The following is a 14,450-nucleotide window of genomic DNA, read 5'->3' as shown; positions in this document are numbered from 1 at the left end:
TATAGGACAAACAACCTCTATGCACATCCTGCTCCAGTGCTCTCTAACCCTAACAGTAAAGTAGCTCTTCCTCACGTTCAGGTAGAACTTCTTATGTTCCAGTTTGTATCTGTTGCCCCGTGTTCTGTCTCTGGGCACTATTGAAAAGAGCCTGGCTCCATCCATTTGACTCCCACACTTCAGGTATTTATAAGTGTCAATAAGTTTTCCCCCCCCTCAATCTTCTCCAGGCTGAGCAGTTCCATGTCTCTCAGTTTTTCCTCATATGAAAGATGCCCAAGGCTCCTCCTAATCTTTGTGGCCCTGTGCTGGACTCTTTCTTGAAGTTCCTTGTGTTTCATGAACTGGGGAGCCCAAAACTGGACCTGGTACTCCAGAGGGGAAAGTCACCTCCCTTGATCTACTGGCCATGCTCTTTTTAACGCACCCCGGGATACCGTTGGACTTCTTGGCCACAAGGGCATGCTGCTGGCTCATGGTTAACCTGTTCTCTGCCAAGATGCCCTACTCTTCTCCACAGAGCTCCTTTCCATCAGTTCAGCCCCTAACCTGTACTGATGCATGCAGTTGTTCCTCCCCAGGTGTAGGACTCTACACTTGACCTTGTTGAACCTCATAAAGTTTCTCTCTGCTCAACTCTCCAGCCTGTCCAGGTCTTGCTGAATGACAGCTCAACCTTCTGGTATGAAGTACACCTTGAGTTGAACTAATTCAGAGGTTCCTAGTTTTTTTTTTCCTTGTGAATCATGATGTAGCGGAGAAGCCTGGCATCTGTGTTTGAAGGTGGTGGCACACTGGATCATGTGGTAGGAAACAACATTTGGCTATGTTGTACTGGTGAAGACTGTAATCTAACTTGGCTCTTAAATAAAATTCCTCTTAAGGTAGCTATGGATTTTGTTTACCATGACAATTTAATTCTTACATACTATGCGTGTTTTCCTTTGAGCAACGTAAAACATCATAAAACTGTTCTAGTGATGGCCTGAAGTGTCTGGCATGTACTGCATTGTGGTTTTGGTTTTTAATCCAAGGTTTTGATGGTGTGTGGTACAGTAAAGCCCAAGGCATTGGTTATACTGCCTAAAGATTCTTTTAGAGAGGCAGCTATTCTTGCCTGTGATTCCCTTAGCATCTTCCTCACAGAATGTACTGCATTGCTGTGGAAATCCTCATTTTCTTCCAAAGATGTTTGGAATAATTATCAATTATTCCAGTTTTGTCAAAACTCAATTGGAAAACAAAGATCAGATCTATAACTTTTCAGCTTAAATAGTGGTAGAATATCTGTCAGTTGCACATCATCATCTGAGATATCTGATGAATCATCAGAAAAAATTAATTAAAACAACAAAATTGATTTTGCTTTTTTTTTTTTTTTTTCTTTTCCCTTTATAATTTCATTTTTCAGGGTTTTGAAACTAGTAACCCTTATGCTGTGTTTGACTGTTGCATATGACTGCCTTGTCAGCACAGGGCAAAGCTTTAGCTTGGTGCTATGGCCCTGCTGAAAACACAGGACAGAGAAACATGTAATTTCTTACAGTGGTTGGTTCCTGGATGGTATCAGTGACATCAGTGTTATGGAAAAACATAGCAGTGTTGCAGTTAAAGGAAATGTGGGGTCGGCTGAAAGACATCTGTTGTGAGAAACTGCAAATAGAATTTAGTGCCACTACTCTTATTTGCTGGGATCACATCTGTTAGAAGACAAATTGCTTTGTGAGTGGGGAGCGTTCTCAATAATTTCTGATAAGTAGAGAAGCAAATTCAAATACTGTCAGGTTCTGAGGTTTTCTGGATTATTGAACATCTGCAATTCTAGTTAAGATGTAATCAGAGTTTTCTGTTTGGAAAAATGAAGCTATATTACATGTTAGACTGGCAGTGATTGAAACACTCCACGTAATTCTTCCTCTTTGAAATCCCTATTCTTAGTGATTATCACAACATCCCACTTGGAGACATTAGAATTCAAACTGAGCTTTTCAGTATTGGAAACAACTCTTCTTAGTTCTGAAGCTATGATCCTGGCAGTATGTGTAATATATTCATTACATCTTTGCAACCAGGTTATACTGTATCTTGCTTTTATTAAGTGGATTTAGATTCATGACTATTTCCGCTTGTTAAATGCTAGTAGTTTAAAGAAAGAAATGCTCTGCTTTTATTTTAACTTCATTAAGCAGTTTCATTTTTTTTACTTTTTTTATTTTTTTTTTAAATACTGGAGTTGCATTTCAAATTCCCTTTCCCTAGTGCTCATATATAGACAGTCAGTTTTGTTCTGAAGCGTACTCAAGGACTTTCTCTTTTGAAGAATGGGAAAATTTCTTACATGTAAGACCTAGTTGATGACTCAAGCTTTTGCTTTGGTCAAAGCTTTTATTTACATGGAGAAGGGAACCACCCAAAATATGCGACCCTTTCACCTTCCAAGGCGCAGAAGGCAAACACAAGCTTTCCCTAGGCTGACAGGTTCTTGGCTGGTTTCTTTCCACCTGTTGTATCCCCAATATTATTTATAAAGTAAATGATGGAAAAAAAAGTAACTAAACAACCTCACTGGTTACACTAACATTATGCACCGGGTAACACAGCATGTTCGCATTATTGCCGCAGAGGCTGATTTGATTTGATTTGATTTACTGGTGCCTGTTAGTAAACAGCTTAAGATGCAAAAGCATTAACTTACATGCTTAGCCACTAGCTTTGTCTCCAGAAGTCTAAGGATTTTTTTTTTTTCAACTGAGAAAGTAGTGCTTAAAACTGGTTGTCATTAGAAAATTACTGTTCCCTACTATGGAGGTTGAGCAGTCACAGTGGAATTTGTTATGAAAGGCTAAATCTTTAATGCAGATAATATATTTTTCTTTCCCTCTCTTACTCAGCTTTACTCCTTAAGAAATTCTGGAGGGGATCTAGTGTTAAGAGAGCTGGGTGGTGCTGGAAGGCCCTGTCTTGTTGCTAGAACAGCAGTCACCTGTGATGACTGTGAGATATGCGTGCTTAGTTCCTGTCAAAGCAAAGTAGAAAGGATTTAGATGGCAATTTTCTCAAGGGTGGTAAGCAATGCTGGGTTATCCTGTTGTCAGAGGTGAGTGAAGAAGACTTGCGTTCTTGCTGAATAAGGCCATGGCTTAATAGAAGGACCATATATAAATATGGTACAAATATGTATGTGTCAGAAATGATAGTTGTATGCAGTTGTTGCTGATATACTGTAATTTCACTGGATGGATTTTTAATTGTCTCTTTCTCTTTCCAGAAGGTACCAGGGGCATCTGGTGGAGCTTTACCAAAAAGGAGGAATGCTAAGCTATTTTTAGGTATTGTGAACAGCTGCTTTCACACAGTCCTTTCCTGACCCTATCTGCATGTGTGCCATTGTGTTTGGCTTTGGGGCTCCTTGAGAGGAGTTGTTGTTGCTGTTGTTTTGTTTTTTCTTTCATTTTCTTTTCTCTCTTTTGGCTCTAATTTTTAAAGGTGATCTGGACAAGTAATTCTTAGCAGTTTTGGCACCTAAATAGGTGTACACGATAGGTTATAGGTGTACACGAACATGAATTTAATATTGTAATCTGAAGTTGTTTCTTGACTGTTGGTAAACAGCCTAGGGTTTGAAAGGCATTTATTTATGTATTTATTTGGACCTGTTCTGCCCTTCTCTCTCTTTTTGATATCCAAAAAACGCCCTTCAATTAAAATATTTACCCTTAACTTTTAGATGCAACCAGGTGTGGCTGTAACTGCTCTGTAACTTCATGGGAAGGGTTTTTTACATTTTTAGGGGCTTGTTGCACTGGTAAATACTCTGAAGTGACTGTTGTGGTGTCTCCTGTAATAAATGCAGCAGTACATACATTGTGAGAATATTTTACCAATTCTTATTCAATTACATCCACTATCATATCCCATTTCTTCACAAAAAACAATTTTCTTACTGTGTCCCTTCCATCAAAAACATGTCATCTTTGATATTGATACGTATTACCCAGAAAACCTGAGGGCTCCTTAAATACGGATGAGGGGAATTTGATTCAGTGCCTATATTCTTCTTTATCCCACTACTTGTGATACTATTTAGTTTTTTCTATTTGTTCTCTTTGTACTGGTAGGAAATAGTGTTGTTATTTTTTTTTTTTCTTCCCTTCAGATAATGTAGAGATTAAACATTTTCTGTACTGTTTCCAGCTCTTATAGCCAAGTGGAAACAATAGCATGGCCTCCCAGTAGAATTGCTTTGATCTGTGGAATGTGTCCCGAAGAGGCCTTTTCAAATTGTGATTGATTAAATTGCTGTTGTTAATGTCTGGAATAGGTTTTGAAAGGAGGTCTTAGAGAACAAAAAAGCTTTAATATTACTCATAAACAAATGAAGTTTCTTTTGTAGAATGGGACTCTTAAGTTGTAGATGGTAGTTCAATTGCCACTTACAGACATTTTACCTTGCAAATAATGTTTATTACTGGATGGTTATAAAATTATTAGCACAAAAGCAGAGCTGCGTTGCATAATGGTTGTGCAGTGTTAGAAATGTAAGCATAAACAAGAGGTGTAAAACCACAGCCAAACTTTATTCTTACTCATACACTGCATAACTCTGTGAGGTCCTGACACTGGGGTATGCTGGCACAGTGTTTGTGGCATCACATCTCTGACACGCCACCAGGAGGAGTTGGAGGAGTCCTTAAATTCCATCCTTGAGCATAAGCTTTTTGTTCCCAGTGCATAGATCTGGCGCAGCAGCTGTCTCAATCCCAGTGAACTTCAGGAGGCAATGCACTGTGACTGCAGGTGAATTTAGCCCATGAAATGTCACTTTTTTTTTCCAGTGCTTCTGGAACTAATGTAGTTGTGAAAATGTATCTGGTCTTGTCTATTTTTCTACAGTCTTTGTGGCAGGCTCTGTTTCTTGGTTTTCAAGCGTTACAAACTCTGTGCTGTCGTCCTTGAGATAGTATTTCTGTGCAGCCAGATTCTTTGTATCCGCTTGTTCGGATTAGGTGATCTTATTTATAAGTTGCCATACTTACAAGAGCAAAGAATTATCCCTGTGTTTGTTCATAGGACATCTTATTTCTGAGAAAAAGCACGGAGAGGTCAGCAAGTTTGATCTTTTTGCATGTGACAGCAGTAGAGATGGTTAGCAAAATTTGACATCTTTTCTCTGAATTCATCATCTTCCTCACCGGTTTGGAGCTGTCAGTCTTCTCATCTTAAAAGCATGTTTTGTTTTCCTTATTGTAAACTTGGACAACTCTGACAGAAGTTGGCACCAAATAAGTGATTATCAGCCTGTACATATAGCCTGCCATTTAGGGCTTAAGCTGTGAGGCAGTGGTAGTGCTCAATGGTACTCTGACATCACTGTGTTTCTAGGTGTAACTATCTGAATAATTCCGTGAAAGCAAGAAAAATTAAGCTGTCTGGATAAAGTCAGTCCAGTTTTGGCATTTATTGTGTTGCTTCTAAAAAGCCTCTTTGATGTGAGGCTGTATGAGAACTGCTGAGTCACGGCCTGAACCTCTGACTGACCACCTGAGCCGAGCAGTGAGTCAGCCAGAGGAGCACAGGTGAAGGCAATTCCTATTTAAGAGCTGACTGCCAGTGGGGAAGGATCTCTTCTGGAGGTTGCCTCTGCTGGTGTTTTGTGAGTGAGCCCAGGATAGGGGTAAGCCTTCTATGTATTCTTTTTTTGTTATCATAGTCTGCTTTGTCAAACTCTCTTGTTTATTTCATAATTATAACATCTTAATATTCATTGATTATACAAAGGCTATTACAGATATTAAACCCTTTTCAATCTCCTTAGTATTAGGAAAACATATTTTGGTTGCTCATTGATTACTTTCTATTTTCACTGCTGCTATCCAGCAAACACCACAGAAACACAGACAGGCTGGGTTAGTCCACTGAAGGCTTTATCTTCCCTTGAGCATGGAAAGATGCATAGTAAAGTGTGTGTACCCATGCTCTGGGATTTTTGTTGGCTTTTTTTTTTTTCTCCTTTCCAAGAAGGCTGAAGGGTGTTGGTAGTGAGAGCTCTGTTTTATTCAGGAGGCATAGTGTTGTGCATAAAAATGTGAGCTGCCTTGAATCTAGTGTGTTTAAATATTGCTAGGTACCATGGATAACTTTGCTCAGATGGTGCAAGCTGTCTGGGGATTTGGGGTGATTTTTAAAGCAGATCATCTACATCATGGAACGTAGACTAGTGTCCTCACTCCATTGGTATCTATGGGAGCTAGACTGAGGATTTTCTGTCTGTTAGGGTGCGTGGCTATTACGTTTTAGATCCAGTCTGTAAAATGGAAAGAAGTTAATTGATGGGATGAGATGGTTGTTCTCCATTACTTCAGAAGGCTTTCAGATAAGGAGCTGCTGGACTGTTGTCTCTGGCATATAACCTCCTCATTATGTTTGGAATTTGGCCACACTGTGGTTAGTGTGACACCGGTTTTTAAGGTGGGGGGATGGGACTAGAAAAAGTATCATTGCTAGGTTTCATTTTCATTGTAGCGCATCTAGAAGAAGAAAGAATCAAAATTAATAGGAAGTGACCAAAAAAAACCCAAAACAACCCACCAGCAAACACTGGTTTTGTAAAGTGAAGTAATGCTTACGGGCCTGCCAGAATAGTTGGGGAGAGTCAGTCTTCACATTAATAAGAGCAACTTGATTAATAAAATGTGCTGTGATCTTCTACAGAAGATCTTCATCAGAAGGATGAATGGAATAAGAGATCCTTGTATTGGAGGGCCAATTCTCACAGCAGAAAATAACCAGCAGAATCCTTAGTAATGTTTTAATTATGAAGAATTAATATAATTGTAGGTGATCTGGAAAGGGACTGAAAAATGAGGAAATGATGTTGTAAATGATTTTAAATTGTGCATTAGATCACATTGCAGATAATTTTTAGGTTTGTTACTCAGGCACTAAACAACAGAAGAAGGAAATGTTGAAAACTATGAAAGGGAGAAGTAGTTTAACTGTGCAGTGGAAATACTAAATCACAGCCTGAAGCAGTGATTGAGCACCTGGTGGGAAGGCAGGGCCAACCCAGGGGAGCTCGGGTGGATGCAGTGCAGCTGCATGACTGGAAAGGGTGGAACCAGGACGCACCTCTTTCCAGACCTCATTTAAGGGTTGGCAGTGGAGGTGAGGGTATCTCACTGGAGATCCCTGCGTATTTGAGGCCTTCCAAGGGTAAGCAGCTCTTTTCTTTCATTTATGAATCCATGGCTGTTGCATTTGGGCTTGTCCTCATTTGCTGCTGCCAAAGACTTTGCTGCTCTGCTATTATTGCTGTACACATTATAGCATTATGATGGTTCACTGCAAATATTAGCCCAGTTAGCAAGTGGCAAATGCAAAGAGTGACAGTTGATATTTGGTTTTCCGTTATATTTTGGATTGTAAATCAGAAGTGAGCCTCTGCTCTGACCAGAGAAACCAAGTAGATATCTAGAAGATGAGAGGTATATTCTGAGGAAGGAATCGCTGCATTTCTGCCTTGTTCTGCCTTCTTCCTGGGTGCCTGTGGGCCCGTGTCAGACACTGGACTGTATTCTAAACAGAGCTGGCAGAGTGGCTGTCATAAAATTTGTCTCTAGACAGATGTCCTCCTCTAGATCAGTTAACATAACAGTATCTGCCAGTGCAGCAATTTGCAAGAGCTCTGGTTTGAGCAAAGTCAGGGATAACTTAGACCATCAATTAAAGCCATTTTGAAGTACTCAGATGAACAGCTCTGTCAGCAGATCTGTGAGGATGGTAATTGCAGATGAGAGGAGCCTCGCTGGGGAGTAGTATCCATGACATACAGCTGGTCTCAGAGAAGGCATCAGAAAGGAAAGCTTTCACTTAAGAAGTCTGGGGAGAATTCACAAACTTGCTGACCTTCTCCTGCCTGTCACCCACCTGCAAATGCAATGGTAATCCTTACAGGTAGGATTTCCAAGTATAAGGGCTGTTCACAAGAGTGGCTATGTTAGGTTTAACCACAGGTCCACTTAGCTCTCCCTATTCTCATGGTGGCTGCCCTGGATGTTTTTATTTTAGAAAGCTTCTGAAGAGGACTTGAACCACTAGTGGTGTAGGTTTGTGTAAGTAAACATGTATAGACCATATACAGATCTATGAAATGGAAGAAAAAGTGTGGCTTAAGAGGATTTCAGTGTGTCCTGATAATATTTTTAAATCTTAAAATTGCACCAGCAAAAGTGAAGCTGATTGCATCAGGAGCGAACCTGTTGCTTGAGTTGGGTATAGAATGTGTTATTCACGTCTTAATAGTCTGCTATTTTAGGTGGAAATGTAGAAGTGATGCTAAATTAATATAAGCTAATGCTGCTAGCAAAATATTCAGGTCTTCAATTCTGATGGCTTTACTTTGTTTTTTCAGTGCCAGAAATCCAAAGGGTGAGGTCTATTTCTAGGACTAAAAGCACCATACTAATGCTTTGGAGATGTAGCAAGCAATGCAAGTGATTTTTACATAAAGTGAATGATGCAAATGATCCCAGTAGAAAGTTTTGCTTCCCTTTTTCCTATATAAGAGAATTACATGACTGAAAACACATCATTTTTCCTTTTGTTTCTTCCTCTTTAAATAGCTCATCTGATGAGGTGTTGTGCTTTAACCTGGCAGGCAGCTCTTTTGCTCACCCCACTGCCTCCAGTGAGAAGGTGAAGAGGATTGAGGAAAAATAGAAAGTAGAACTTGTAGATTGAGATAAAAACTATTTACTAAGACAGAGAAGGAAGAGGGAAATAATGTTAATTTTATATTTCTCTCTTTGTGTGTGTGTATACACACACATGTATACTTAGTTACAAAGCAAGTAATGCATAATGCAATTGCTCACCACCCCACCCCTCAGCTGATGCCTAGTCAGTCCTTGAGTAGTGGCTGCCACTCCAACCACCTCTCCTCAGTTTTATGTTTTTTTTCACATGGTGATGCATGGTATGGAATATCGCTTTGGCCAGTTCAGGTCAGCTGTCCTGGTTCTGTCCCCTCCCAGCTCTCTGGGTTTCTCCAGCCCTGTTGCTGGCAGGGTGGTACAAGAAGCTGAAAATGTCCTTGGCTCTGCATAGCACTGCTCAGCAACAATTAAAATATGGTGCATTATCAACACTGTTTTTCTCCTAAAGTCAAAATGTAGCATCATACCAGGCACTGTGAAGAAAATTGACTCTGTCCCAGATGAAACCAGTATATGAGGTTGGTGTTTCAGGTGTATCTGAAGACATTTAATTGAAATAGCTTGTGGTCTGCAAATTGCTGCTGCAGTTTATTGTCATTTAGATGCTTCAGGAAGAAATTAGTTGGTTGAAAGACTTATCTTTCACTTCCACGTTGCCACAAATTTGTCCATCGCTTTCAGAGAGATCAGGATTAAACCCAGATTCCAAAGATACATTTCTTGAGTTTGAAAATTTGTTGCAGCCTCATTAGTCAACATCCTCATTCAATTTTCGTATTTGTGTCCCCTTTCATACACACACATCCATATGCACAGGATATCCTGTTTAGAGATCCTGCCTGGAATGTCCTTATGCCCCTATTATTAGTGCATTCAGTTGGTAACTCTTCTAAATCTGATCTGGCCATGTCCACTCCTTCCCCTCCAGTAGGTTGGTTTACAGTACTGTCTTCCACCTCCAGCTGCTGTTTTCAGTCAGTCCAGCAGCAGTGCATTTCTCACTGTCACAGAAGTGTGACGCCTGTGAGCTGGAGTAAATGTACTCTCCTGACTGCTTGCTCAAAATAACGTCAGATGCGCTGCTGTTTCAGCGTGCCCGTTATTTTGCTTTCCCCGTTGTCCTGGCCTCCCAACACAACATGGTGACCTATGGCCACTTGGTTTTAATGACTGCAGTGTTTAACTGGGGCTCTGACTGAGTACCATAGAGTTGTTCGTCTGGTAGAAGGGGAACGTTGTCATGCGGTTGTTCACCAAGTCGGCAGCACTTTAAAAAGATGGCGTACAGGTTGGTTGTTGTGCAGCAGCCTTAGAACTGGAGTAAACCATTTGTTGCCCAGAGATTCTTCTATACACTGTATGTTAGAAGATTGTCCTTGTCTGAGAAATAGCCTTGTATGCAATAGAGTATTTGAAAGTTTATCCTGTTACAAGTCTCTTTAGTGTTACGGTAACTTTTGGTCAAATATGCTCAGTTTGCAAGCAGACTTCTCCCACTACTCTTTTCCCTGGCTACAGTTGTTCCTTTGTCAAATTCTGCACTGGTTTTAAGATCCGTATCTGAAGCATCCTGCAAACTGTATGGGATGCCCACCGGCAGCCTTGCTTCCTGTGGGCTCCTGTTGTCTTGTAATGTAATAGTCATCTTGTTTTATTATGCAGAAACTCATGCTTTCTTAGCTAAACTGGCTGTTGTGTGGATACAGAAAATATGATGCAGGTGTGTCTTCTTACCAAGCTTAGCAACTGTGGCTCTCTGCGTGTAAGCTAAAATTTGAAAACACGAGTACAGATTTTGGGATTTTCAACTTGACATCATTAAGGGACCTGTCACCATTAGGAATTAGTTTGAGGTCCTCTGCTGTTTCAGCAGTTTTGAGTCTGTGACCACGGATTAATTTCTACTCTCATGATACTGGACGTGTGAACACTGATAAACTATCTTCAGTGCAACAGTTGCCAAAAATATTGTAATCCTTTGTAGACATGTGGGCTGGAAGTGTGCCAGCCTTACATGATCACTTTTAAAGTAAAATTGCAAGTTAAATCTTTTATTTCCCCCTGAAATTGTTATAATGCTGTGTGTATCCTCCTTCAAGAAGTGTGATGCTGCCTTGTGTCAGACATCCAAAATACCATGCTGACAAAGCATCACGTTTTACTTTTCTGGTAATACAAGTGGTATGAAGCCTGAAAAGGAACTTTTTTCTTCCCCTTATGCCCAAAAGGATGATGCTGCTAAGTATTTTTCCTCTGGATCCCTAATTCTAATGTGGGTCAGTAGCAGTGAAGCTGCTGCTGTCTACCTGCTCTCTGGCTCATGAGATGAGCTGAAGTGTGGCTCTGAATTTTGAACTGTGGCAGCCATGTAATTGCCTTTTCTATACAGTGGTTTGTGAAGGTTAAAAACTTCTAATGTTGATATGAAAAAGATAATACCAGATAACAGCTACTGACTGATGTGAGCTGTCCTCAGGTTCCCTCTGGTGGCAGAGCGAAGCATGGGACTGTAAGCCCTGCAAAAGAGATGTTTGCTGCCTTGTGAACTTGTCTGAACATACACACAGTTTTTATCTTCTCTGAGGAAACTGGACAGGTTGAAATCTATCGCATTTAGGAGGTTATCATTAGTTTTGTTTTTACTATGTTTGCCACCATTGAGGTTATGTGAAATTCATGCAGTATGTTGCCATCAGCTTGGAGATGCTCAGTTTCTTTACTTTTTAGAGAAAAAGAGCTTACAGCTGTGGACTGCATCTGTTGAGATTCTATCCTTTATCAAAACACAAGACTGTAGTACAAACTGTGAAAGAAGCCCAGAGTGAAGTGAGGTTGCTGGTTGCCTATCATGCTGTGGTAAGAGATAAATTGCTCTTGCTTTTAGCTATTTGAGGCTAATGATGAGATACGGGAATAATTCCAGCCACGGAAAGCTGGAAGAGAGGAAAGGCTACGGATGCAAACTGAATAGGAGCCACGGAATGTTTCATCCAGGTCTGTGATCTGGATAACGTGGGTTGTTGCTTTGCAATGTAGGCATAGCTAGTGTGTGACCTAGTCTCAAATTGTGTAGTGCTTCAATATCCTGGGTGAATACTCAGCAGTATTGCCTGCTGCTTTTGTCCAAAATAAGTAGAATTTTGTTATCTGCTTCCAGAATGAGATGTCTGCAACAGCACACTGCTTGGAGAGAGGCCAGATCAACTATGAGCGGAGCTCAGATTGAGGTGGAGATTTTGGTCCTCAGCTAATCCTCTTGCAGTGGGGTCAGATTTCAGTTTAGAACAGAAGAAACTACTGAGAGTGTCAGCTTTTGGGCTGATAGCTGGCAGTGCTTCCTAGTGGTACCACTGGCACAGTTTAGGAGCCATGGTCCTGGGACTGTCTCCTAACAATACCTATCTTGTTTTCCAGATCTAGAGGCAAATGGTGATCTGAGCAGTGATGACTTTGAATATGAAGATGAAGCAAAACTCGTTATATTTCCTGATCACTATGAAATCTCATTACCAAACATAGAAGAGTTACCAGCACTGGTTAGTGAACATATGCAAACATGGAAGGAATTTTCCCTAGATCAGTTTTCATCAGAATGCTGATTTGTTGTCAGTTGCTTATTTTTACATAAAGGTCTCTCTTAACTAGAGAGGCAGGCATTTTTAAAAGTCTGCTTTATCTTTTTTCTTGGGATTTGCTTTTGCCTCTTGCATTCCTTCCCTTATTTTGATGACAGCTTGCCTCCTGTATTACATGTTGTGCTTGCTCTCCTGCTAAAATAACTGTAATCCAGATACATATTTGTGTATTTAAGCGTATAATTAGTCTTACTGATATCCAGTTCAATATATGGTTAGCAACTGAGTTGAATGTCAAGTTCCTAAAAGTCACTGAACTGCGATAGATTTTTGAATTTGATCTTCCTTTGTCTTCCAGGTGACAATAGCTTCTGATGCACTTCTCAGTGCAAAATCACCCTATAGGAAGCAGGACCCTGACTCCTGGGAAGAAGAGCTACAGGCATCTAAGCATGCTAAATCGCTTGTGCAGTTAGACAATGGTGTTAGAATTCCCCCCAGGTAAGCGTTGCAAGGTTTTTTCATTCTAGGTTATCTAATACAGTCCAGAATAAAAAATTAAAGGCGGTAACTCAGCCAGCAATTATCTTGCATGATTCTTAGCTGGTGTGCTTGGTTTGACCTACCATAACTGGGAATGCAGAATGGCTTCCTGCCTTTCTTTCTTCTGTAATTTCTTCTAATTTCTTTCTTCCTTTTTCTTTTATTTTTTTTTTTTTTTTTTTTTTTTTCCCTCAGTGGTTGGAAGTGCTCAAAATGTGATCTTCGGGAGAATCTGTGGCTGAACCTGACAGATGGTTCGGTGTTGTGCGGGAAGTGGTTCTTTGATGGTAGTGGAGGGAATGGCCACGCAATGGAGCACTACAAGGAGACGGGTTATCCCCTGGCAGTGAAGTTGGGAACCATCACTCCTGATGGAGCAGGTCAGCCACCTGGCAGGTTCTTAGATGGGATATCTTTTGTGCATGAAGCTAACAATGTAAACCTACAATCAAGTGAGTTTTTTTTTCCAGTGCAAATGTTTAACAGACTGATATGGAGAGAAAACCCTGTGAGTCTTGTTCAGTTTGAGGAGAATGACACACTTCATTAGAAGAAAGCCTTTTTATTTTTTTTTTAATGTTCTTTTCTCCTGTCATATGTCTGATTGTAAATAGTACTTTGGCTTTGTGTAATAGTGGATTAATATTAGGTGGGGAAGAATGGTGTTTTGAAACAACATAGTCCTGAGAAACAGTATTTTTAGTTTGGGTAATTTTGCTGTTAGTCTGGGGCAAATGATTCAGTTTTCAATAACAAAGAAGCAATAACAGTAGCATTTTAGATTCAGAAAAGCCTACTATCATATGTATTTTTTTTAACATACTGGGAAATGTACTATCTTCCCTTGTTGATTCAGTAGTTTTTTGTTCATTTTCATGGGGCTGCTGTGATGGTCATTAGTAAAAAGCCTGATGATCTTGTGAGAATGAAAAATCTATAGAAGTGTTCCTGCTTGCAAATTCTCTGTGTGGCATTCTGCAGTGTTGCTGTGGGGGAGGGTTGTGGTGTGTGAAAACTAGATGGAGTATTAACATGAGAAGCTGAAAAAGTCTTAAGCAAGCATCTTTTTCTGCAGCTGTAAGGAGGCAAAAAAGGATCAGGTAGCATGATTACGTTTGTTTTCTAGTGCTCAGGACCATATGGATGAAAAATGACTGCATAGAGCAGCAGCCTTCCACTTATTTACACACATCAGTTGAGAATTTTTCATCTTTAAGTCCTATTCAGTTTCAGGGTAAGGAGGCTGTAGTTAGATTCACCCAGCTGTGCCATAGAAACAGTGAGCAAAGTTAATTTTCTCCCAGATTCTGTTTCCTTGGATGAGCCTGATTTTTGGATTGAAGATGGTTAGGATTTTCTTGGATGAAAGTTTCAACCTGCATCTACAAAATAAATAATATTTTAGTGCTTGTTTCAATGCTTTTCTGGTATTTTTACCACTAGTATTTGTTTCCTACAGCTGTTGTACTTCTGCCTCCCACCCATCAGCTGTTTTTGCTCTCATGTGGCCTTTGGGATAACAAAGGACACGCTGTCATCTTTCCCTCTGAATGGGGGGCAGCAGCTGTTCTACACAGATATTTGTTCTTCTGGATGTCGTTAACTTAATGTCCCTATA

At 40.2% G+C, this 14,450-nt stretch overlaps 1 protein-coding gene across 1 annotated transcript in view; it reads left to right on the top strand.

The window, feature by feature from the left end:
• Positions 1 to 14,450, top strand: part of USP13 (ubiquitin specific peptidase 13) — a gene marked incomplete at both ends in the record, with an annotated part of 40,381 nt that overhangs the window by 9,027 nt on the left and 16,904 nt on the right. The window contains 4 exons of the mRNA XM_079539636.1: positions 3,269 to 3,329; positions 12,129 to 12,250; positions 12,648 to 12,790; positions 13,028 to 13,212. Of these exons, the coding sequence (XP_079395762.1) occupies positions 3,269 to 3,329; positions 12,129 to 12,250; positions 12,648 to 12,790; positions 13,028 to 13,212 (511 nt within the window). The remainder of the gene's footprint in view (positions 1 to 3,268; positions 3,330 to 12,128; positions 12,251 to 12,647; positions 12,791 to 13,027; positions 13,213 to 14,450) is intronic.

Source organism: Tetrao urogallus (assembly GCF_951394365.1).
Source record: "Tetrao urogallus genome assembly, chromosome: 9".
In the NCBI taxonomy this organism is placed as follows: Eukaryota; Metazoa; Chordata; class Aves; order Galliformes; family Phasianidae; genus Tetrao; species Tetrao urogallus.
Note: the sequence above shows the minus strand (reverse complement) of the source record. Positions and strands in the feature narration are given on the sequence as shown.